At 35.3% G+C, this 26,534-nt stretch overlaps 1 protein-coding gene across 2 annotated transcripts in view; it reads right to left on the bottom strand.

Moving 5' to 3' along the window:
• Positions 1-26,534, bottom strand: part of TAX1BP1 (Tax1 binding protein 1) — a 75,760-nt gene that overhangs the window by 12,905 nt on the left and 36,321 nt on the right. For both annotated transcript variants that reach the window (XR_013811076.1, XM_079711327.1), the window contains 6 exons: positions 24,143-24,367; positions 23,418-23,564; positions 22,932-23,055; positions 21,036-21,133; positions 17,532-17,657; positions 361-544 (listed from right to left, as the gene is read on the bottom strand). Coding sequence is in view for 1 of the 2 variants with exons in the window: in XM_079711327.1 (XP_079567453.1) it covers positions 361-544; positions 17,532-17,657; positions 21,036-21,133; positions 22,932-23,055; positions 23,418-23,564; positions 24,143-24,367 (904 nt within the window). In the remaining variant the exon portion in view is untranslated. The remainder of the gene's footprint in view (positions 1-360; positions 545-17,531; positions 17,658-21,035; positions 21,134-22,931; positions 23,056-23,417; positions 23,565-24,142; positions 24,368-26,534) is intronic.

Below are 26,534 nucleotides of genomic sequence, written 5' to 3'. Positions count from 1 at the left end.
AAACATTAAAACTGCTTATTATAGGGCTTCCCTGGTGGTGCAGTGGTTGAGAGTCCGCCTGCCGATGCAGGGGACACGGGTTTGTGCCCCGGTCCCGGAAGCTCCCACATGCCGCGGAGCGGCTAGGCCCGTGAGCCATGACTGCTGAGCTTGCGCGTCCGGAACCTATGCTCCGCAACAGGAGAGGCCACAAAGTGAGAGGCCCACGTACCGCAAAAAAAAAAAACCCAAAAAACTGCTTATTATAAAACAAGATTTCTATTAGAGTTGATCATACCAACAGTTCTCTAATCCCAGGAAGATACAAATAAAAAAAACCCTCCACATTCAGCTAACCCCAACCAAAAATATTTTAATAACCTCTTGTTTCCTGTGTTGCATAAGGATTACCAAACTGCAGAACTGGTTGTGTATCTGGCACTGCAGGAACATGACCATTTTGCTCTGAGCTTGTGTTGAAACACTGTGAGATCTGCTGAGGACTCTGGGAATTTTGACCCTCCAATTTCCTTTCTGCTTGATTTTCTATACTCCTTTTAAGTTCCTAAAATTAACAAAAACAAAGGTGAATAAGCAACCAAATATTTTTTAACAAGAAGAGCATTAAATATTTAGCCAAAATATAACAATAAAATGACTTCCCTACTATATTTAAAATATACAGTTGGAAAGGCTGGTTCTCAACTTCTCATAAATGTCCCTTCCACATCTAACAAAATCAGAAAGCAGGATAAAGCCCAATATATTTTCAAATTTATTTGTGCCAATAAAGTACCCTTTTTATTGCTAATTGAGAGGAAATTGCGAATCTCTTACAATTTAGCTATTAGTAAAAATCATAAGACAAAAAACAACTCAGACTGCTTCCCTGGTAAACTCTATCGAACATTTAAAAAAATACTAATCTTGTATAAACTCTTTCAAAAACTAGAGGAAAAAAACACTGTCTCAGCTTACTTTACAAGGCCAGTATTATCCTGATACCCAAACCAGTGACATCACAGGAAAACGGCAGACCTCAAATGCAGACCCTCACGAATACTGATGTAAAAATCCTTAACTTAATTAAGAAATCAAATTCAATATTAGAAAATAATACATTGGGACTTCCCTGGTGGCGCAGTGGTTAAGAATCTGCCTGCCAATGCAGGGGACATGAGTCGATCCCTGGTCTGGGAAGATCCCACATGCCGCGAAGCAACTAAGCCTGTGTGCCACAACAACTGAGCCTGCGCTCTAGAGCCCGTGTGCCACAACTAAAGCCCACGCCTAGAGCCCGTGCTCCGCAACAAGAGAAGCCACAACAATGAGAAGCCCTAGCACCGCAAGGAAGAGTAGCCCCTGCTCGCTGCAACTAGAGAAAGCCCACACGCAGCAACGAAGACCCAATACAGCCAAAAATAAATAAATTTATTTAAAAAAAGAAATCATGACCAAGTGGGTTTTATCACAAGAATGCAAATTTAGTTTAACATCCAAAAATCAATGTAATTCATCACATGTTCATAAAGGAAAAAAGCATACAATCATTTCAGTAACTGCAAGAAGAAACATTTTATAAAATTCAACAGGCATCCATGATTTAAAAAAAAAAAGACATCTACAAAAACCTACAGTGAATCTTAATGGTGAAAAATTAAATGGTTCGACCTAAGATCAAATATTAAGGCAAAAATGTCTGTTCTAACCGCTTCTATTCAACATTATACTGGAGTTTCTTTTTCTTATTTTTATTTTTTTTATTTATTTGGCGGCACTGGGTCTTAGTGGCAGCACTCGGGATCTTCGTTGCGGCGTGCAGGATCTTTTAGTTGCTGCATGCAGGATCTTTTAGTTGCTGCATGAGGGATTTAGTTTCCTGACCAGGGATCAAAGCCAGGCCCTGTGCATTGGGGAGCGCAGAGTCTGGACCATTAGGGAAGTCCCTCTACTGGAGGTTCTACCACAGTGTTAAGATTAAGGCAAGATTAAGGCAGACAGACTGGAAAGGAAGAAGTAAAACCATCTTTACTCACAAATGATATGATCATAGAAGTGGAAAATCCTAAGGAATACACTAGAACTAGGAGAATGAGTTAATTTAGCAAGGCTGCAGTATATAAGGTCAATATATAAAACCAACTGTACTGCTATATATCAGCAACACACAACTGAAAAATGAAACTTTTAAAAATTCGATTTATAGTAACATTCATAGATAAAAATTAAATACTGAGGAATAAATTTAGCAAAAGATGTGCAAGGCCTATAAACTAAAAGCCACCAACATTACTGAGAGAAATTAAAGAGAGCCTCAGCAAATGGAGAAATATACCACATTCATGGACTGGAAAACTTATTTTTATGCTATTAATTCCCCCCAAATTGATCTACAGATTCAATGCGATCCCAATCGAAATTCCAGCAGGTTTTTGTATAAACTGACAAACTGATTATAAAATGTACATGGAAACACAAAGGTCCTGGAATAGCCCATATTTAAAAAGCAGAACAAACTTCAAGACTTACATAATCTAATTTCCAGACTTATTATAAAGCTACAGTAATCAACTGAGTACAGTTTTAGCCTAAGGATAAACAGATTGGGGGTAGGCAAACTTTTTCCATAAAGGGCCTGGTGGTAGATATTTTCAGCTTTGTAGGACACATAGCCTCTGTCACAACTACTCAAATCTCTCTCTGCTATTGCAGCCATAGACAATACCTAAAAATGAATGGGCATGGCAATGCGCTTTAATAAAACCTTATTTACAAAAATAGGCCACAAGCCAAATTTGGATGTAGGCCTTAGTATGCTGACCCCTAATATAAATCAATAAAACAGAAAAGAGATTCCAAAAATATACCCATACTCTTGTCAATTAATTTTCAACAAAGATGCAGAAGTAATACAATGGAGGAAAAACATGTTCTTTTAAATATATGATGCTAAAAAACTGGCTATCTGCATACAAATAAACAAATTTTGACTACATATCATTCCTTACACAAAAATTAATTTTAAGTAGCTCATAAATCTAAACCTAAGAGCTGAAACTATAAAATATGCTGGATTAAAAAATAGGAGAAAATCTCTGTAACCCTGGGTTAGGCAAAAATTTCAGATAGGACACATATAGCATGAACCATTAAGAATATTGCTAAACTGGACTACTTCAGAATTAGAAGCTTTTGCTCTTCAAAAGACAGTATTTTTAAAAATGAAAAGGCGAAGCACAAATTGGGAGAAAATATTTCCAACATATATAACAAAGAAATTGTATTTGGAATATATTTTTTAAAACTCTTAAATCCAAAAAAGATAACCCAATAAAGAATCAGGTAAAAGATCTGAATAGACACTTCACAAAAGAATGTATATGAATGGCCTGTAGGCAAACGAAAAGATGTTGAGCATCACCAGTCAGTCATCAGGGACTATCTGGAAAAAATGAAAACACTAATCTTAAAAGATACATACACCCTAATGTTCATAGCAGCACTATTTAAAATAGCAAAGATATGCACGGAAGTAACCCAAGTGCCCATTAACAGACAACTGGATTAAGAAGATGGGTGTGTGTGTGTGTGTGTGTGTGTGTGTGTGTGTGCGCGCGCGCGCACGCACGCGCTTGATTCAATAAGTCAAAGACAAATACTATATGCATGGTATCACTAATATGTGGAATCTAAAAAATAATATGAATGACTGTATATACAAAAAAGAAACAGACTCACAAATATAGAAAACAAACTTGTGGTTACCAAAGGGGAGAGGGGAAGGGGAGGGGCAAATTAGGGGCATGAGATTACAGATACAAACTACTATATACAAAATAAATAAGCAAGGATTACTGTGTAGCATAGGGAATTATACCCATTATCTTGTAATAACCTATAATGGAATATAATCTGCAAAAATACTGAATCACTACGCTGTACACCTGAAGCTAACACAATATTGTAAATCAACTACACTTCAATTAAAAAAATTTTTTTAAGTTTAACATTAAAAAATAATAATTATACTATACATAGAGAATCCTAAAGATGCTACAAGAAAACTACTAGAGCTAATCAATGAATTTGGCAAAGTAGCAGGATACAAAATTAATGCACAGAAATCTCTGGCATTCCTGTACACTAATGATGAAAAATCTGAAAATGAAATCAAGAAAACACTCCCATTTACCATTGCAACAAAAAGAATAAAATATCTAGGAATAAACCTACCTAAGGAGACAAAAGACCTGTATGCTGAAAATTATAAGACACTGATGAAAGAAATTAAAGATGATACAAATAGATGGAGAGATATACCATGCTCCTGGATTGGAAGAATCAATATTGTGAAAATGACTCTACTACCCAAAGCAATCTACAGATTCAATGCAATCCCTATCAAACTACCATTGGCATTTTTCACAGAACTAGAACAAAAAATTTCAAAATTTGTTAGGAAAAACAAAAGACCCCGAATAGCCAAAGCAATCTTGAGAACGAAAAACGGAGCTGGAGGAATCAGGCTCCCTGACTTCAGACTATACTACAAAGCTACAGTAATCAAGACAGTGTGGTACTGGCACAAAAACAGAAAGATAGATCAATGGAACAGGATAGAAAGCCCAGAGATAAACCCACGCACATATGGTCAACTTATCTTCGATAAAGGAGGCAGGAATGTACAGTGGAGAAAGGACAGTCTCTTCAATAAGTGGTGCTGGGAAAACTGGACAGGGACATGTAAAAGTATGAGATTAGATCATTCCCTAACACCATACACAAAAATAAGCTCAAAATGGATTAAAGACCTAAATGTAAGGCCAGAAACTATCAAACTCTTAGAGGAAAACATAGGCAGAACACTCTATGACATAAATCACAGCAGGATCCTTTTGGACCCACCTCCTAGAGAAATGGAAATAAAAACAAAGATAAACAAATGGGACCTAATGAAACTTCAAAGCTTTTGCACAGCAAAGGAAACCATAAAGAAGACCAAAAGACAACCCTCAGAATGGGAGAAAATATTTGCAAATGAAGCAACTGACAAAGGATTAATCTCCAAAATTTATAAACAGCTCATGCAGCTCAATAGCAAAAAAACAACCCAATCCAAAAATGGGCAGAAGACTTAAATAGGCATTTCTCCAAAGAAGATATACAGACTGCCAACAAACACATGAAAGAATGCTCAACATCATTAATCATTAGAGAAATGCAAATCAAAACTACAATGAGATATCATCTCACACCAGTCAGAATGGCCATCATCAAGAAATCTAGAAACAATAAATGCTGGAGAGGGTGTGGAGAAAAGGGAACACTCTTGCACTGCTGGTGGGAATGTGAATTGGTACAGCCACTATGGAGAACAGTATGGAGGTTCCTTAAAAAACTAAAAATAGAACTACCATATGATCCAGCAATCCCACTACTAGGCATATACCCTGAGAAAACCATAATTCAAAAAGAGACATGTACCAAAATGTTCATTGCAGCTCTATTCACAATAGCCCGGAGCTGGAAACAACCTAAGTGTCCATCATCGGATGAATGGATAAAGATGATGTGGCACATATATACAATGGAATATTACTCAGCCATAAAAAGAAACGAAACTGAGCTATTTGTAATGAGGTGGATGGACCTAGAGTCTGTCATATAGAGTGAAGTAAGTCAGAAAGAGAAAGACAAATACCGTATGCTAACACATATATATGGAATTTTAAAAAAAATGTCATGAAGAACCTAGGGGTAAAACGGGAATAAAGACACAGACCTACTTGAGAATGGACTTGAGGATATGGGGAGGGGGAAGGATAAGCTGTGACAAAGCGAAAGAGAGGCATGGACATATATACACTACCAAAAGTAAGGTAGATAGATAGTGGGAAGCAGCCGCAGAGCACAGGGAGATCAGCTCGGTGCTTTGTGACCGCCTGGAGGGGTGGGATGGGGAGGGTGGGAGGGAGGGAGATGCATGAGGGAAGGGATGTGGGAACAGATGTATATGTATGACTGATTCACTTTGTTATAAAGCAGAAACTAATTTAAAAAAAAGATTAAAAAATTAAAAAATAAAATAAATAATAATAATAATAATTAAAAAAACACTAGTTGTTGGAGAAATTAAAACTAAAACCACAATGAGGTAACCTTACACACTCACTAGAATGACTAGAATTAAAAACTGACAATACCAAGGGCTAGTGACTGGAATGCTCATATACTGCTGGTGGGAATGCAAAGTGTACAGCCTCTTTGGAAAACAATCTGGGTGTTTCTTAAAAACATACACTTATATACCATATAAGCCAGCAATTCCCTTCCTAGGTATCTACTCAAGAAAAGTGAAAACACATGTCCACAAAAAAAACTTGTAAGAGAATGTTCATAGCAGCATTACTCGTAACAGCAAAACATGAGAAATAATTTGAATGCCCGTCAGCTGGTAAAAGGATTAACATCTATCAATTAGTGAATAAATTCTGTATGACCACATTTATGTGAAATCCTAGAAAAAGTAAGACTATAGAGTAACAGAAAGTAGAACAGTGGTTGTCTGGGACTGGGGGTAGCTGGAGGAATAGACTACATATGAGCATGAGGGAACGATGTGCAGCAATAAAACGTTCTATAGTTTGAATGTAATGGTAGAGAACTATATGTATTTGCCAAAATTCATCAAATTGCAATTAAAATGAGAGAATTTTATCATATTTAAATTGCACCAGGGACTTCCCTGGCAGTCCACTGCTTAAGACTTCACCTTCCAGTGCCGGTGGGGTGCAGGTTCAATCCCTGGTCGGGGAACTAATATCCCACATGCCCCACGGCCAGAAAAACAAAACATAAAACAGAGCAATATTGTAACAAATCCGATAAAGACTTTAAAAATGGTCCACATCCAAAAAAAAAAAAAAACCTTCAAAAATAAAAATTAAAAAATTCAACCAAAAATATTAACAAAGGATATAAGGATGAAAATTTTCATCTGTAAAGTAAAATTCAGCTGGTTTTGCTGATTGTCATCCCTTGGGAGTAGAAATGAGACTCTATGTTAACAAATTTTTACCTATAAAATGACCTTAAAATAGAGTAAGTGGCCTTCAAATGGAATAAGTCGTTATCATTGAGAGCAAAACTGGTAAACGTGAAAAATGCAAGTCAATTTAGGTTTGAAAAGAGAAATGGGAATTAAAAGTTCTTCTTAAGCACGTGAAAAGAGTACAGAAGGCATATGAAATATAACATATTGCAGGATTGGTAAGTGAATGATTTACTTAGAACACAGGATGCATGTTAAGAGTAGAAGAAATGCAGCTAAAAACACAGGCTGAAGGGCAAATGTGCCAGATGTGTCATACAGTTTACTACAATGGGTCTAACAGTTCTTGAACAATAATAACACAGTGCAATGGTCCTTAGCAAGGTTAATCTAGCAAAACTATACTGGGCACAGTTGAAAGTAGAAACAAATAATCAGGGGGCAGCATGACATGGTGGATTGGAGTCAGGCCAGAATTTGCTCATCAGCTCCAGCACAAATAACCCTGAGGAACTTACCTTTCCCAGGCCTCAGAGGACTACTGAGAAATGAGGGGAGTGTTTAGAACACAGCAGGCCCTCAATGGATGTTCCCTCATCTCCTGTCAAGACTCAAAAACCCCTGACATACCACTACAGTAATTCAGGATGTTTAAGTGGAAATGTGAAGAGAGAAAAAGGGAGACAGTAAAATTTTAAAATATTTCAAAGATGATTCAAGAAAAGTGAAAAAAGGGCATGAAAGCAGCAAAAGAGTTAAGAGATGATAAACTACTTCTACAAAAGTGTAAGCAAATCAATTTAAAGGAGTATGGTTAAGTTCTTCTGTAAGCAAACAATAAACTACTTAAATGGAGTCAAGGGTTTCATCAAAACATTTATGCATGCGCTGATAGAGCCAAGGAACTTCATAGAGAATTCCAACCTAATAAAAGAGTTTCCTCTAGGTTCATACTCCACTCCACTACCATCAAAGATGAAATAAATCCTCTGCAAATAGTATAAGGGTAAGAAAAGGAGGAATAAGCAGCTTTGATTCCTCATGGGGGAAACTGGAGGCAGGGTGAACAGAACACAGGAACATGGACAAAATAGTTATGATTAGGTTGTTTGGCAAATTAGAAGACTGAACTCTTGACTTAGAGAAGATTCTTAAATTTGTATTCACAATGCATGCCTCCCCCCACAAAAGGATCCATGTTTAGAATTCAGGAAATCCATGAACTTAGATGAAAAAAAAATTTTTTTATATCTTTTCACTAACTTCTAACTGAAATTTAGCATTTTCTTCAATTATGGATGTAGGCAAAAAAACATAGCAACAGTTGCAGTACCTTTAATTTTGTCACCCACAAAAATCACAGATATACTCAAGACACCCTCCATTAATCATTTATAAGTATATACAAATATTACTCTTCTATTCTTAAAAAGGAAGCAGATCATCCGGCAATATGAAATGATGATTTAGAAAAATCGCTAGTCAGGTACCTGATGTTAAACAACATTTTGAAATAGTTTTACTTAAAAAATTTTTTTTATTTTAATTTTTTCTCTGGTAATAGTTAATAAAGTACTTCCCACCATCATTTTTATCATTATTTACCATTGTGCTTTTGCTTTATTATTTTCTTTACTCTTCCCTTTTCATATTTCTAGTAAGGGGCTTATACAGAATATCTGAAATAGTATGAAAATAATAAATAATTCTAAACAGTGGTTTTGGGTTGACATGAAAAAATAAGATACTTTAAGGTATATTAAGTTTCTAAATAAATTTAAATTGGTAGGGTTTTTAATCCTAAATTACTTCATACTATTAAAAGTTATTTTTAAAATATATATTTTAAGTAACTGGGAGCCAGTTACTTAAAAAAACTATAATGAGTTTTTATCCACGCGTATGTTCAATATTTATTATCTAATATGCAGCAGGAACTGGCCTCCAGGCACTAGAGATTTAGGAATAACCAAAACACACAAAAATTCCTGCCCACATGAAGTCTGTATCTAGAGCAGGGCAGATGGCCAAGAAACAAAATAAGTAAAATACACATTCTGTTAGATGGTGATATATCCATTTTGTCATTTGCTCACTCAACTAATGCTTAACGATCACTTGGTTCATTCCAGGCACTGTCCGGATCTAGGTTTCAGTGCTGAACAAAAAGGACTTAATCCTAACTCTGCAGAGGATTGTGGTAGGAGTGAGGGTATTGAGAAACACTGGGGGAGAAGACAAACATGAAGTAAGTTGCTGAAATAGCAAACAGAAATTCTTATAAATACAGTCGTTAGAAGTAATATAAAACTATAGTGTCAGTAGCAGGGAAATCAAGAGTAACTCAAGAAGACAGGAAGCAGAAAGCAAACTGGCCTACTTCTATTGTATTCCTGACAGGGCAGGGTATTAATTGACAATAAAACTGCTGATCCCACTACATTTCTTTTACCAAATATTTTTATAAGAAAATGCTATAAATTATGTTTGCCCCATTAACTTGTTTAGTCATTCAACAAATATTTAACTTCAAATATCAGGCACTGTACTGGAGGCTGCAAATACAGTGGTGAATAAAATAAACATGATCCCTGTTCTTCATGGACCTTATAATTAAGCAAAGGGAGTTGTTAGAGAAATAAGCACAGAAATATTAATTACAAGTTATGGTGCTATAAAATAAAAGTATAGCTCCCAGGTTTAAGTTTAATAAAGGTACCTAATTTAGACTGAGAGGTCAAAGAAGTCCTCTCTGAAAAAGAGAGGTTTAATCTGAGACTTAAAGAATAAGTCAAGAGTAGTAGGAATAGTTAAATATTCAGAGGAAAATAATAGGAATTATGGGATATACTTGAAAAAATACCACTGGGGGAAGAGAGAAGGGAATTACAGTTGAACAGATAAAATAAGATGGCACTGAGACTTCCCTGTCGGTCCAGTGATTAAGACTTTGCCTTCCAATGCATGGGGTGTGGGTTTGATCCCTGGTCAGGGAGCTAAAATCCCACATGCCTCACGGCCAAAAAAAAACCAAAAAAACAAAAAAACAAAAACATAAAAACAGAAGCAATACTGTAACAAATTCAATTTAAAAAAAAGACTTAAAGAAAATTAAAATAAGATGCCACAAAGTAACATCTGTTGATTGCTGGGTGAGAAGTACAACTGAGTTCGTTACATTATTCTCTTCTTACATATGTTTAAATTCTTCTGGGACTACCCTGGCGGTCCAGTGGTTAAGACTCTGTGCTTCCACTGCAGGGGGCACAGGTCTGATTCCTAGTTGGGGAACTAAGATCCCGCATGCCGCGTGGCGCGGCCAAGAAAAAATTCTTCTTTAAAAAAAAAAAAGTTAACAAAAGATTGTAGGCAAGAATATTCCTAGCAAAGTACATGAATAAGGGCCCTGAAACAAGAAAGCAATTCATGAGTTGTAAGGCCCGAGTGACTAAAACCATTCTCAAAGCATGGTCTCCAGACCAGCAGCGTCAGGAACTTGTCAAATGTGCAAATCTCAAGCCCCACCCCAGACATACAAATCAGAAACTCTGGGAATGGAAGCCAGAAATTTGTGTTTTAACAAATACATTGTAAAGCAACCATACTCCAATAAAAATTAATTTTAAAAAAATGTGGTACCCTAACAAACTATATTAAATGAAATTATATGAACATAATGTGAAAAAGGGCAATTCTCAAGATAATCTTGTCTGTGGCATTCTATACATGTGATTGTATGTTGACCTTTCCCTGCAAAGGCACAAGCTCTGCTAACTTTTGTTTAGCTTATAATAAGTTATGACTGTACTCTTATCATTACTTATGATGTTGTATTTGCTCATATTTTCCTAAATACATGTTGTATATTGCCATTTAATCTTTAATATTACAAAAAGGCAAAATATTTAAATAAATTTGATAATTACCTAAAAACAAACAAATAATACAGGTGGTTCTGATTCAAGGTCAAGATTGAGAACTACTGCTGAGAGAAATTCTACAATAGAGGAGAGTCAAACAAGAAACTGTGGCTTAAAATGGGACTAGAGAGAGGCCAGTCATATAAAATATTATATGCTATGTTGAATTTTGGCGGGAATTCCCTGGTGGTCCAGTGGTTAGGACTCTGTGCTTTCACTGCCGCTTTCACTGCCGAGGGCACAGGTTCAATCCCTGGTTGGGGCACTAAGATCCCACAAGCCACACAGTGCAGCCAAAAAAGAATTTTGGCATTTATCCTAATTGCACTAATGCATGGGAGGCCCATTAAGGAGCTTCAAGCAAAGAAAGGATCAGCTTTACATTTTTAAAGTTTACCCTGCCTGTGGTTTGAATAACCTTTTACGTCAGTCAAACATAGAGGAGGAGGGACTTCCCTGGTGGTCCAGTGGTTAAGAATCCACCTTCCAATGCAGGGGACGTGGGTTCGATCCCTGGTCAGGGAACTAAGATCCCACATGCCACGAGGCAACTAAGCCCACATGCCGCAACAAAAGATTCCACATGCTGTGACGAAGATGCCACACACCGCAACTAAGACCTGATGCAGCCAAATAAATATTTTAAAAAAAAACAACATAGAGGAGAGTGACCTCATGGAAGATGGCAGAGAATTATGGCCCTCACCCAACTATCTGCTTGGAACTGAATCCTGACAACAAGTAGTGAGCTCAGAAGTAGATCTATACCCGTGAGATGACTAAGCCCAATCTGACACACTGACTGCAGTCTTGCAAGATGTCTAAAGAGGACCCAGCTAAGCCACACCTGGATTCCTGACTCATAGAAACTGTGAGATAACAAATACTGTTTTAAGCCACTACATTTTCAGGTAATTCGCTGTGCAGCATAATTAATACAGTCACCATATTGTTTTCTGTTTGTGATTTCAGCCATTTGTAACACCACAAAATGTACAAATAGTTATAATCATTTAGCACTATCTTTCACTGTTATATATGAAACTTCAAAATAACTATATAAAACATACTCTCTCTAAATGTATAATTTTACATATAAATTATATATAAATTATATATATGAAATATATATTTTTTATAAATGTAAAATATATAAAAATAAAGTATCTTGATTGCTTCTCTCTAGCATTAGCTATTAACTCCAAGCACAAAATACACTTAGAGCCAGGTTTCTTACCAAAAATGGTTAAGGTACATCCATGTTTCAAAAAGTTGTCTTAAGCATTTGGAATATATATTTTGTCAACTTCTTGTCAAATCTGATTAGGGAATCATGGTTTTAACTTTGAAATACACTTGATGAAAACTCATACCAGAAATAAAAAATCATTTTCTTACTCTTCATTTGTGATCCTATTGTTTTAATTAGCTTTAATCCACTGTTTATTTGCAGGGATCTTTTTAACCCACTTGTCATTTTGTGTTACCATACACTGAAGGGGGTGAGGGAGAGAGAACAAACACAGGTAACATTTGAACGCAATATACTGACAACCTGGGGCGGGGGGCGGGGCTTGCAAACAATCTTGAATTCAATTCTATTCTTAATATGTTTCCTTCTTTTAGTGATATGGCTCTAGCAGTTCTGAAGGTGTGGGATATCAGAATTAGCAAGTAGACTCAATGTACTGACACTATTGGGCACAGGATTCTCACTGTGGAAAAGGTGTACAAATAGGAATTAATGAAGGCAAGGGGAAATTCCCTGGTGGTCCAGTGGTTAGGACTCCACGCTTCCACTGCTGGGGCCAGGGTTTGATCCCTGGTCAGGGAACTAAGATCCTGCAAGCCACATGGCACGACCAAAAACAAACACACACACACACCAACATCCTTATCCTGATAATCTCTTTCTGTAGTTAGATAAAATTACTGTAATAACTTCTATTAAAAAATGCCTCTTAAAAAAAAAAAAAGGAAAGGAAAGCAAGGAAGAATCAGTGTGGAACTGGACTAGAACTCATGATATCTAAAATACAAACCTTTCCCAGCTCAGACACTGAAAGGATCTACAAGCAATGAGCATGCATAGGGCCTGCATTTTGGGTTCTAAATACCATTTCCCACTAATAAGCAACCAGAACTCCTTGGAGAAATAAGGACCAGAGCTTCTTCATTGTAAAAAACGGCCAATCCCAAAGATGAGGGAATAAAGGTATGAGAATACCTTGCAGTGCTAGAAAAAAATTAAGTGCTCAAAAGACCAACAATATCCTTTTGATATTGAGGCAGATCAGGAACCAGCTTGAAGGTATTCCCACTGACCAAATCTTAGACTATGTGAACATCAAAAAAATTCTTACTCCATTGACTAAAAACAGCTCATATTAATGCCTACCAAGTAGGAAGATAAAATATGTATTAAGAGTAGATTAGATAGACACACAGATGAACACAGACACCCAAATATAAATTAAAAATACAGTTGGCCCTCCATATCTGCCAATGCAGAGCCAGCCAATGCAGAACCCATGGATACTCAGGGCTGATGGTACTACACCATTTTATATAAGAGACTTTAGCATCCTCCAATTTTGGCATCCTTGGAGGGGTCCTGGAACCAACCCTGAGGACACCGAGAGATGACTGTACAAACATACATAAATACACACTGTGATATAAAAAACATTTTTGGTCTTGTCCCCAGTTCCTGGCACAGATCTCCTAAAACTTCTGGAATTTCCTGAATGATAGGAGTGTCTTTTCTCATTCATAACAAGCCCCTTTAGACCCTACCTGAATTTATGGCTAACAAGCTGACGCGAGGTTTACAAAATTCTAGTTTTTTCTTAAAAGCTTGAATTTTATCATTGGCAACGAATAGTATCAATTGGTTTTCCTTAAAGTAACAGGCTCACTTCCCTTCTTTTCAAGAAAATATCTGCCAAATACCCCAGTCTGAATAACTAAATTTTGTCTATCAGTCATTCTTTAAAATAGAAATGATATGCCATGTAAAAAGAGGCTAGTTCAGCTTAGAACTCAATCACACAGTGCTTTACCTTCAAAGGTACTTTAATGCCACTTTACTTCATTAGGCAAAAGTGCTTTGGGAGTACTTCCCATTTCATCACACAGAATATTAAAAACACCCCCCAGGGTCAAGCTTCAATAAAATTAATATTTTACTGTTTCATCATCTTAAGTGAAACTGTTTTTTTTTTTAAACTGTGAACGCATGGTTAGGATGAATACAGTAACTACTAGTGCAGTTTGGTGCCACTGCCTTGATTCAATATTAATACACCAGCAGTTCTCCCACCACTGCTTTTATACCAACAGTGCAAATGTAACAGAGTAGGGAAAAAAGCAAATACTGTAATATTACGAAAACTGCTTTATCTTTGTAGACCTCTAAAGGGGATGGGGACCCCCAAAGGATCACAGACCATACTGTGAGAAATGTTGCACTACAGCACATTTTATATTATAAATGTATGCTCTGAATGTTAGGTATTGCTACAAATCATTAAACAACTTCTAAAATGTTTCCTGTTACAAAAGAAAACCAGATAAATACATTAGGTATAATTTTAAATTTGTTTACTATTCTCTTAAATTTGAACACTGTAAAATTGTTTGTTAAATACAAACTATGTAACAAAAATCAAACTAAGTTTCAACACTTGAGCATTTTTCTCCTAACAAAATAATTTTAAATATTATTTAACTAAAAACGTTTTCCACCTAAAAGTCTTAACACCTGTTTGTCTTTTCCTTAGTCATTTAACTTTAAAAAAAATCACCCTCACATAACTGTAAAATGTGTGTCCCTTCATAAAGCTGTATTATCATTCAGTGTCATATGAAACTTTTTTTTAAGTACACTCTCCCTGGAGAGGTTTTCCAAATATGAAGTTAGACCATTTACCTCTTTGTCTTTCTCTGCCAACTGAAGCTGAAGAAAGAAATTATCATTTTTCATCATCTACTTACTCTCTCCTTACCCTTCAAGAGTTAGTTTATACCATTCTATCAAAATAATTCCTATTACCATATCCATGTATTTTCCTTGTTCTTATTCTTTGACATCTCTGAATTACTTGTCAGTATTGACTAACTTCCCTTACTCGTCAAGCTTCTTCCCTGGTTTATGTGAAACTGCTCCAACACTGTCATCCTCTCATGCTCTTTTTTTAAAGTCTGCTTCTTCACCATTACAAATATAGGTATTCCCCAAAGTTTCTTCTTTGGCTTCTCCTCTCTACATTCTCTGTAAACTCCCTTTCTTCTATGCCTTCAACAATCATGCTCATATGAATAAATCACAAACATTAACTCATGTGCCACACTCTCTCCTTCCCAAGATCCGAATCTGCCTTTTTAATTGATGGGTAAACATGTTTTCACTGTTGTCCTTCTGCACTGTAAGGGTAAAATGTCCCAAACCTACTTTTCTACTTTTGTTAACTGGTATTATTAATCTCAGAGCCCACTGTGATTGAAGCTAGGAAACCATATTAAACACTCCCTCTCCTCTTCCTCTACTCTTCAACATTTTCAGTCTCCAAGTCTTTCATTTATTCAACAACTACCCATTATTTGCCTATTACAGCATAAGCATTATGGATACAAATAAAACTATTCTTCAATGGTTTTTCCCTAAGGCTTTCCTTGATAGGTTCAATGGTAGGTGATTGGGGAAGGTATCCAAGGAGATGGCCTTCATCAATTCATTCTAAGAATATTTGTACCTAATTTTCTTACCTTCAAAAACCCTTCCCACCTGTAAATCCTCTCAGTGCTACCAAATTATTTTCATAAAGACCCACTCTGGTTGGGTCCCTTTTCTCCTAGAAAATTCTTAACAGCAAATAGCACCCACATTCCAGTTTAAGTCCCCCCTAATCTGGCTTCAACCTATCTTTCACGTCTATCTACTCCATCACAGATATTGAAGTCCTATTACTTAAGACTGTCACAGCTCCCAGATTATGCTCTCTACTTCTGACCTCCAAACCTGTAATGCTTTTCCATCTGTTTAGAAAGATGTTTCTTTCTTTTCCCAGCTCTGTTTATCCTCCCCTCCTGTTTGGTCTTTCACAGGTCTAGTTTCTCCGTAATATCTGACTCCTAAATATTCCGTTGGAAACAGCCCTAAAGTACTTAGACTTACAGCTTATGTAGAACTTCATCACATTTTGCCTTGTCTCGTGGTGTTTGTGTCTAAGCAGCACAAAATAAGGGGAAAGGCACTAAACAAAAAGCCAAGCACTGTCACCAGTTGTACAACCTTAATTATGTTGTTTAATCTCGATGTTAATTTTTATCATTAATGAAATAAAAATATTATTTAGCTTCCCATGGGTTTGAAAGATGATTACCTAGGTTGTGAATGTGAAAGAGTTTTGAGAATCATGATTACACTTCTAGCACTCCTTACCAGATTATAAACTCCTTAAGCATAGCATTGTGCCTTACTTATATGATCACCCACATAACAGCTAACATAGTGCTTTATATTTAATAGGCTTCAATAAATATTTACTAAATCATTTTTCCTAGTCAATCTGCAAAAATAAAGTTTCATATAAATTCAGTATTCATATTTTTAAATAATAACAGAAGTTCCCAGGCAATAAAAACAGTATTCACAGTGATCCCAGGAACAACAATAACCTCATGAAATAAGTTTCAAATTTTCATTCTGACAGCAGATGAAGATAAAAAAGGATCAAGCAGTTAAATTACCTTAGCCTGTACCAACCCAAACAAAGTAATTTTTGGTGTCTTTAAGAATGTTATATTTTAAAATTAGATTATAGGTACAATTAGCTATGACAGAGAAAATTTAAATCATTTAGAACTTCCAGGCCTTTAGTCACACACACACACAAAAAAAATGCCAATTATACACACATGCACATACCTTAAAATACTTAAGATTATATTTTATTACTTAAAGGGAAAATGTCTTTCCACTTATTAATGAGCTAGACAGCCTACTAATTTTTTTCTCCAACATTTTTACAAATATCATTTACCATTCAGGCTTGTTTGTTGCCTAATGTTAAATTGGCAAAAGTAATCTTCATTAATTAAGACTGTATTGCTTACTCTGCAGTATCTCATTTAGGATCACAAGTAACACCCTTTTGGTGATAAATTTAAAAACCTTTACATAACTTTTTTTAAATTACTGATTCCATCTTATTACACTCCCAAAAAAACCCACCAAGCCCCTAGAATAATTTTACAAACACATTCATAATTAAGTGAACAAGGAATATGAAATGATCACTTTCATCTTAAAAACTAAGCATGATTTAAAGATATAGTTTCAATAGCCATCTGAATCCGCAAAATGAAAGCCACAGTGGCAATGCATATGGGTATCTATTTTCTCAGTTAATAGTTATTCAACATAACTAAATACATAGTACATTTTTATCTATACACGAAAATACTATCCCAATTACCCATGTTGAAACTTTACATTAGATTGACCAAATTATAGATAGCACATTTTCAAAAGTATCAGGTACTAGTAATGCCTCAAGTTATACGAATAGTAAACTTACTTTGAAATTCTCCTCTACTTCAGCTAGTTCTAGTTTCACATTTTCAGCAATTTTCACTTGTTCTTTCCATTTCATCTCCATTTTTGCAAGTTCATCAGCATATTTATTGCATTTTGTTTTCTCATCCTAAATGAAATTAGTATAATTACCAAAAGATTTTAAATCCATGTACAGCTAATATCTATACAAACATACTTGTGCTGAATGCTTATTATAACACTGTTGTAAAGGTATAAAAATTGAAATAACCAAAATGTCTGTCAGTGGAAGATTGGACAAATCATTTTATATCCATACAATGGAACAGAGTATATTTATTGAAAAAGAACAAAGTGATCTAAAAATTAACAAGGAAAAATGGCAAAATACATTAATTGAAAATATCAAGTTGCAAAAACAGAATATATAGTATAATCCCATTTCTGCTTTACAAGTTGTTTAACACAATTTTATATGATGTCTATGTAGTATATGTAGAAAAAATAAACCAAATTTATTTATTTATTTTTGGCCACATCACACAGCTAGTGGGATCTTAGCTCCCTGACCAAGGAATGAACCTGGGCCCTTGGCAGTGAAAGCTCAAAGTCCTAACCACTGGACTGCCAGGGAATTCCATAAACCAAAATATTAATAGCCCTTATATCTGGGGGATCAGGATCATAATGGTACTTTTTACCACCTTTATTCTTCATTTCTGTAACACCGTAAGATTTCACAATAAGCACACATTACTTTTGCAAAGGACATAATAAAAATCACATTATTTATAATGCTGTTATTTCTATATATTAATAATTAGAACTCTGGGATTTCCTGATCAAGACAATCTTTAGGTGGATTTCTTATACACTGCTCTTCTCTACAACCCAGAATGTTAAAAGAATGGAGTTTTAAAACATGATGAGGGACTTCCCCAGCAGTCCAGTGGTTAGGGCTCCATGCTTCCACTGCACGGGGCACAGGTTTGATCCCTGGTCAGGGAACGAAGATCCCACAAGCCATGCAACAAGGCCAATAAAAAAAATTTTTTTAATTAAAAAAAAAAAGAAAAGAAAAAATATATGCTTTATGCTTTGAGCAATTCAATGGAGAAAAGTCTTTTCAACAAATAATGCTGGATCAGTTAAATATCCTTACTATACATACCACACCTCACACCATACACAAAAATAAACTTAAAATGGTTAACAGGCCTAAAAGAACCTAAGACTACAAAACTTCTAGAAAACAAGAGAAAATCATTACAAGTTGCAGCAGTAAATGTTTTCTTAGAACATACAGAGAACACAAACAATAAATTGATAATCTGTACTACAGCAAAACTAAAACTTTTTCTAAAAACACCATTAAGGAAATAAAAGGGCAAGCCACAGACTGGGAGAAAATATTTACCCCACATATCTGACAAAGGACTTGTATCTGGAATAAAGAACACTTACAACTCAATAATAAGATGAACCCAATTTTTTAAATGGCAGAAGATGAACTCACAATAAAAAGGAATAAACTATACGAAGTCAGTCAGGAAGAGAAAAACAAATACCGTATGCTAACACATATATATGGAATCTAAAACAAAAATGGTCATGAAGAACCTAGGGGCAAGACGGGAATAAAGACGCAGACCTACTAGAGAATGGACTTGAGGACACGAGGAGGGGGAAGGGTAAGCTGGGACAAAGTGAGAGAGTGGCATGGACATATATACACTACCAAATGTAAAACAGATAGCTAGTGGGACGCAGCCGCATAGCACAGGGAGATCAGCTCATAGCACAGGGAGATCAGCTCGGTGCTTTGTGACCACCTAGAGGGGTGGGATAGGGAAGGTAGGAGGGAGGGAGATGCAAGAGGGAAGAGATATGGGAATATATGTATATGTATAACTGATTCACTTTGTTATAAAGTAGAAACTAACACACCATTGTAAAGCAATTATACTCCAATAAAGATGTTAAAAAATTTTTAAATAAATAAAATTTATTAAACAAACAAAAAAAGGAATAAACTACCAATAACAAGCAACAACATAAACAAATCTCAAAATAACTGTGCTGAAAGGGGACAGGAAAAGAAGAACATACCATATGATTCCATTTATAGAAACGGTACAAAAGATAGGCTAATCTATAGTGGCAGAAAGCAAGCCAATGGTTTCCCAGGAGTGGTGAGAGAGGGAGGGATGAGTTGTAAATGAGTACAAAAAAGCTAATGGAGTAATGGAAATGTTCATTAGCTTGACACTGTGATAGTTCCACAACTATATATATATATATATATATATAGCAAAACTGAACAAACTGCAGACCTTAAATATATGCAGTTTATTGAATTTCAGTTGTACTACAACACAGTTGTAAAAAAAAAAATTACCTTGAGGAAGTTTTTAGCTTGAAAGAATATTCTCTCTTCCTTTCAATAATACTATATAATGAGATTTTAAAAAATATTCATCCAAAATTGTTTCATACTTACTGAAAAATAGGTTAGTCCCTTATAAGCAACTACTTTGACCTCAAGGGTAAAATTGTTCTAATCAACCCTGTACAGAAGGATCTTCTGAAGCAACAAAAATGTTCAGTTCAAAGTCTGATTAAAGGATTACATTAAACTAATATTATCAAGACAGCAACATAAAATATTTTAAGTTAATTACTATAATAATATATGAATTTCCTTATATGGCTCTAAAAATTATCCCTCTCCTCTCCACATGAACAGAGAAGCAAACACACAAAAAAATATTTAATTGAACGAACGAAAAACATACACAAAACATTTTTTCCTCTCTTCCCCAAATCAGGTACAAATAAGAAGCATTTTCCCTTTGTCCTTTAAATACTCCAGGAGTGAATACTACTAGGAAGTTGCAAAACTTAAATGTTTGAATAATAGTTTAATATAATCAAAATAATACCGTAAAGGCAACGACTCATCTGGGTACCATTCCTTTTTTTCCACTTTACAAATCTAGTCACTTTAGGATGTGGTGAAAGTCTTTGCTATTATTACAGTAAGTGTAAAAAAGAATACTTCCCTTTTATGCAGTTCAAACATTTTTCTTGTATCCTTATCAGAAGAAGAAGACAGACAATATCCAACCCCAACCTCAATTAATCACTTGCTCATTATCAAGAGAAGGACATCAGGGGAACAGAAAACAATAGTTTTAGGATCGTGTTTTTTTTTTTTTTTGCCCATGCTGTGCAGCTTGTGGGATCTTAGTTCCCCAACCAGGGATCGAACCCAGGCCGACGGCAGTGAAAGTGCTGAATCCTAACCAGTGGACCACCAAGGAATTCCCAAGGATCATGATTTTACACACATGCCTACATGAGCAGGTACACAGAACAACCCCCCACTTATCATCTCAAAAGTGAAACTAAATATCAGTATATGGGTATAAAAAAGAAACCCTGGGATACCCATCAATCAAAACAATAAAGATAAGCTAAGCCATTACATTTGATAAATCTTTCTCTTACAAGAGAGCTAGCTTACCTGCAAGAGTTGTTTACATTTATTATACTTTTCTGCAGCAACTTCTTTGGTCATTTCAGAGACTTGTCCCTTAGTTAGATTGTCAAAATCTATCTCAGCTATAACAAGGCAGAAAATTAAAAGATTATTAAAAATTATTTTGATCCTTGTATTATCTTCCTGGTCAGAATAACTTGAGGGTCAGTATACTGTGAAATATAATAAATGGAATACTAAAGGAGAGAAACATCTATTTTAAAACATCTATTCATACACTAAATAAACAGAGAAGGACAATATAAACATTAGATGAGAATTTTTTAAATTTTTTTAATTTTAATTTTTTCATTCAATAATTTTTAAAAATCATATTTTTTAACTAGCTAAAAATAGTTCTAAAATGGCACAGAAATTGTTTTCTATATACTTAATAGATAGGATATATAGGAAAGCCAAACTCTTTGAGAAAACATATTAAATCATTTTTCTAGTCCTTCACTACTATTCAATAAGTCTTTATTAAGTCACTATAACACCTTTCTTGGTACTACACAGGATATATAGAAATGGAAGGCAGGATCCTGTTCTACAGCAGTTTAATCTAAATATTTAATAGCATAGGAAACTTATAATACATTTAAAAAGTCTAAAACACCAATTGCCCCAAACACTACACAATTAAATATACTTTACATGCTCTAGTATTTATTTTTGTTATTGTCAAATCTTTAACATAAGGTGAAAAAAAGACATTAGGACAAGTGAAAACCTAGAGTTAATTTAAATTTTCATGTTGTTCATGTATTCACTATGTCTCTCTAATCTGTTCTGTAAGTTAATAAACTAATAAAATATTTAACTTATCCACCAGCAGGTACACTAATGAGGAAAGTACCTTAATGATCCAAAGCAGCCAAAACAAAACAAAAACAAAAAAAAAGGCGAGAAAGAGAGAAACATGAATAGAATTAAAGGGATTTTTAAGTTTTCCCCACAGAATTGTACAATTAAAGTGCCATAAATGGTTCAGAATTCCACAGTGTTAGAATATTAATTAAAAATTCAATTCTTGGGGCTTCCCTGGTGGTGCAGTGGTTGAGAGTCCGCCTGCCGAAGCAGGGGACACGGGTTCGTGCCCTGGTCCGGGAAGATCCCACATGCCACGGAGCGGCGGGGCCTGTGAGCCGTGGCTGCTGAGCCTGCGCGTCCGGAGCCTGTGGTCCGCAACGGGAGAGGCCACGGCAGTGAGAGGCGCCACGTACCGCGCAAAAAAAAAAAAAAAAAAAAAAAAAAAAATTCAATTCTTGGCTCTCTTCCTATAGATCAAATACTATAAGCATTTGCACTTACAAACACCAGCTCATTTGATTAACCATGCTCATGAAGATAAATACTAGTTCACACTCACATTTTGTATATTCACCGCATGCATGACTTACTTTTAGACCTTTACTTTCCCTTTGCTTTATTTTTTTTATAAATTTATTTCTTTTATTTATTAATTTTTGGCTGCGTTGAATCTTCCCTGCTGCGTGGGTTTTTCTCCAGTTGCGGAGAGCAGGGGCTACTCCCCGTTGCGGTGCGCAGGCTTCTCTTGTTGCAGAACATGGGCTCTAGAGCACAGGCTTAGTAGTTGTGGCACACAGGCTCAGCCGCTCCACGGCATGTGAGATCCTCCCGGACCAGGGCTCAAACCCACATCCTCTGCATCGGCGGGCGGACTCCCAACCACTGCACCACCAGGGAAGCCCCTCCCTTTGCTTTTAGACCTTTACTTTCCCTTTGCCTCAATCCCTCACTTAGAAGGATTTTTTTAAAAGCTCCCTAAAATTCTGACACATGGAACAGGCAGTATAAATGAGTATAAATACTTTTCAAGGCAGGACACGTCATACAAAAAGTCTAAAAGATTTTTACCTGTAGAAGGTGGTGGCTTTACATCAAGCGTAGAGGCAGTAGTAGCTGGGTCTGTGTTTATTGAGGCATCATTCACTTTCTGCTGACTCCCAATTTTCTTTGTGAAGACACTACTGTTATTAGCCTATTCAAAATGTTAACAATCAATGGTTAAATGAGTTACATTTCCCTCCTTCAGCAACCATGCATCATATAAATAAATCCTGAAAAGTCCACAAAGCTGCTGCTGTCTTAAAGGCCAACAAAGACTAAAGTTACATACATCACTTTACTAACTGACCTAAACGTTACAAAACAGAACATTTTGTTTCTCCAACAAATAAAAATTCCAGATTTAAAAAAAATTATCACTACAGTATTAGGCCAGTAATGTGAAATAAAGCAGAAAGAAATTTTATTCAAGGGGTATAACATTATAAATTTGATTTGTAAACAAAAATATTGATAAAGGAATTATTTTACTGTGATGAATTCAATTATACTTACTGATTGGTCTGAAAGTTTGTTTATTTGCTTTTGGAGCCTCTGGCATTCCTTGAATTTTTCTTTATAATGATCTGCTGCCATCTGAAGACGAAGTTTCAGATCTTCAACTTCTCTTCTCAGTTCGTGTTCCAGCGTATCAGTCTTCTCCTAAGAGAGAAATAAACTCTTCCTCTAAGAGAAACATAAAAATCTCATATCTCATAATGTAGTAGTAAATCCAACTTTCTTTTCGCTTTTTTCTTTCTGGCTCTTAATTTTTATTCGTTTTGGAGTTTTGGCTAGAGTCACATTAGGTCTCCTAACAAATCCAGCTTTATATTCCTAGGACTAAGGTTCATTAAAAAACAAACAAACAAAAACAAAACACTTGAAAAGAATATTCTATCTCCTGAGAAGCAAGCATACCCTGTTAAATAACCATAGTACCATTTTATGCAGCTAGTAAATAAACTCTAAACAAAGCAATATATACCTTATATCAGAAAGTTTAATTAACAATAATAGAGCAGTTTTTACTAACAATTAGGAATTTGCTTACAGAAGTTTTTCTTAAAGCCTGCATTAATTTCAACCCAAGAAGTTACAATGACTAAACAAAATGAATGGCAATTTAAAATTCTGTGACCAGGAATCTGACCTCAATTATTTTAACATAACTCATTCTCTTTCATAAGCTTATCGTGAGTTTTTGACCAAACTGGAAATTCAAAATTAACCCGCTTTACCTGGTCTTTTCTCACAGCACTTAGTTTAAGCTCTGCCACTGCATCAGCTAACTGCTTTTTCACTCTCTCATTTTCCAAGCGTGCAGTGTGCAGATCTGCCATTGTCTTATCCCGCACATTTACAGCATCGCTAAGTTCTTTAGCCAGAAAGACAGCTTCCTGACGAGTTGCCTGAACCTGTTCCTCTGCTTTACGAAGTTGCTCCTTGAAAAAAACTGTATCTTCCTGAAGAAAGGCAGATAAATATATTTGTAATTAAACCATTCAAGTAAAAAACAGAAGCAGAAACAATATTTATTCCTATTTCAACAGATCTAAAATTTTAAATTAAATATTGCTTTTCTATTCATGACTTAGATGAAGTATGTGTGTCTATAAAAAATTTAAGATGTGACTTTGTTTCAGAGACCCCCATATAACAACCCTACGCATCACTACTATCACTTTATACATGACAAACCTGAAGTACAGGAAGTCAGGCAACATAACCAATGCTTAGCTAAATAGATACTCCAATGGAAGCTTCTGTCCCCCAGAATCTCTCCAGCTAGAACTACTGACCCTCATTTTTTATGGTAAGAAATAAAAATAATTACAAAAACTTCTTTGTAACTCCAAAAATGTTGGTTAAAAAAATGTTTCCTATGATCTAACCTATAACATATCCAATATAATATTAATATACCATTACATTAGCACCTCTTACCAAACCTAAAAGTACCTTTAAAAAGTTAAAATTGCCATGATAGGGCTTCCCTGGTGGCACAGTGGTTAAGAATCTGCCTGCCATTGCAGGGGACACAGGTTCGAGCCCTGGTCTGGGAAGATCCCACATGCCACGGAGCAACTAAGCCTGTGTGCCACAACTACTGAAGCCCGTGCGCCTGGAGCCCATGCTCCACAACAAGAGAAGTCACGGCAAGGAGAAGCCCGCGCACCGCAATGAAGAGTAGCCCTCACTCGCCGCAACTAGAGAAAGCCCACGCACAGCAACAAAGACCCAACAAAGCCAAATAAATAAATAAATAAATTTATAAAAAATAAATAAAATAAAAATTGCCATGATAAAATTATTTCCTTTAATATTAAAGACATTATGAGCTCAATAAATCTAGTTTATTCAACATTCGTATTTTTATCTCTGTATTAGAAATAATGTAAACTCAAAAAGTGCAACCCATTCGTGGTTTTTAAATTGTTAGCTACTTATAAGGAAATGTAAATGATTATTTATGTAATGCTGGGGTGAAGAAAATCTTTCTAAGTATAACATTAATAGAGCTAATATATAAATGTTATCAGCTTCTATATATCAGAAGGGAAAAAAGCAAAAAAGAGAACTAGAAGAAAACTATTTGTAATATATTCAAAAAATGTATAATACTCTGATATAGATTTTCTAATCAATAAGAAATGGAAAAATTTTAAAGAAAAAAAAACCCAGAAAAGGAAAAATATGGAGAAAGTCATGAACGTGAAATTTCTTTAAAATAAACGGCTATTATACATAGAAAAAATATTCAAATAAAGAAGGTAAAACAAATACCATTCATTCTCTTTCAAGCTAACAAAGACTGAAAAAAGTAATGCTCTAATATTTGGATGGTTTAGGAAAACTGGCACATTTACAAACATGGGGGCTCATATAATCTATAAGTGGTAACCATTCTTACCAGATTTTTGAAACAATCATCAACACCTCTAAAAAGCACATGGCTTTTGATCTATCAATTTTATTTTCATGAGTTTCTGATTAAAGGGTATGGACATAGGTTTAGTTTTGCAGGGTTAGTTTTGCAGGGATTCAGTAAAATATTAAGATTATGAAAAATTATTAAAAATCAAATGTCTAAATGGGAATTTATTATAAATAAACTTGATATATCCTCCACACAATGAAAGTCTATGCAACCATTACTAGCAGCAGTATGTGTCATACCCTGTTGATACATTAATTTTTTTGAAAGGCAATCTGAAAATAACTGAAAATGTAAACATTCAACCTGGCAATTGCACTTTGAGGAATTTATTCTACAGATTTATACACGTGCCTAGATATCTGTACAAGAATGTTTACTGCCATCATGCTTATAATACCTAAGGGTTGTACACTAAAACTAAAAACAACTGCATACTACACAGCTGTTAAATAAAAGGAGAGATACTACAAAGCTGGGGGTTTTTTTTGGCCTCGTGGCTTGCAGGATCTTAGTTACAGGGATCGAACCCAGTCCCCCAGCAATGGAAGCGTGGAGTCTTAACTGCTGGATCACCAGGGAATTCCCTACAAAGCTGTTCTAATAAATGAGGAAGATCTCTATGTGTACTCATATTGCAAGATGTCTAGACATTCCATAAATTTTTAAAAAGTTTTTGTAACATTATATTCTCA

The sequence above is a fragment of the Hyperoodon ampullatus genome (assembly GCF_949752795.1).
Source record: "Hyperoodon ampullatus genome assembly, chromosome: 9".
NCBI classification, from domain to species: domain Eukaryota; kingdom Metazoa; phylum Chordata; class Mammalia; order Artiodactyla; family Ziphiidae; genus Hyperoodon; species Hyperoodon ampullatus.
Note: the sequence above shows the minus strand (reverse complement) of the source record. Positions and strands in the feature narration are given on the sequence as shown.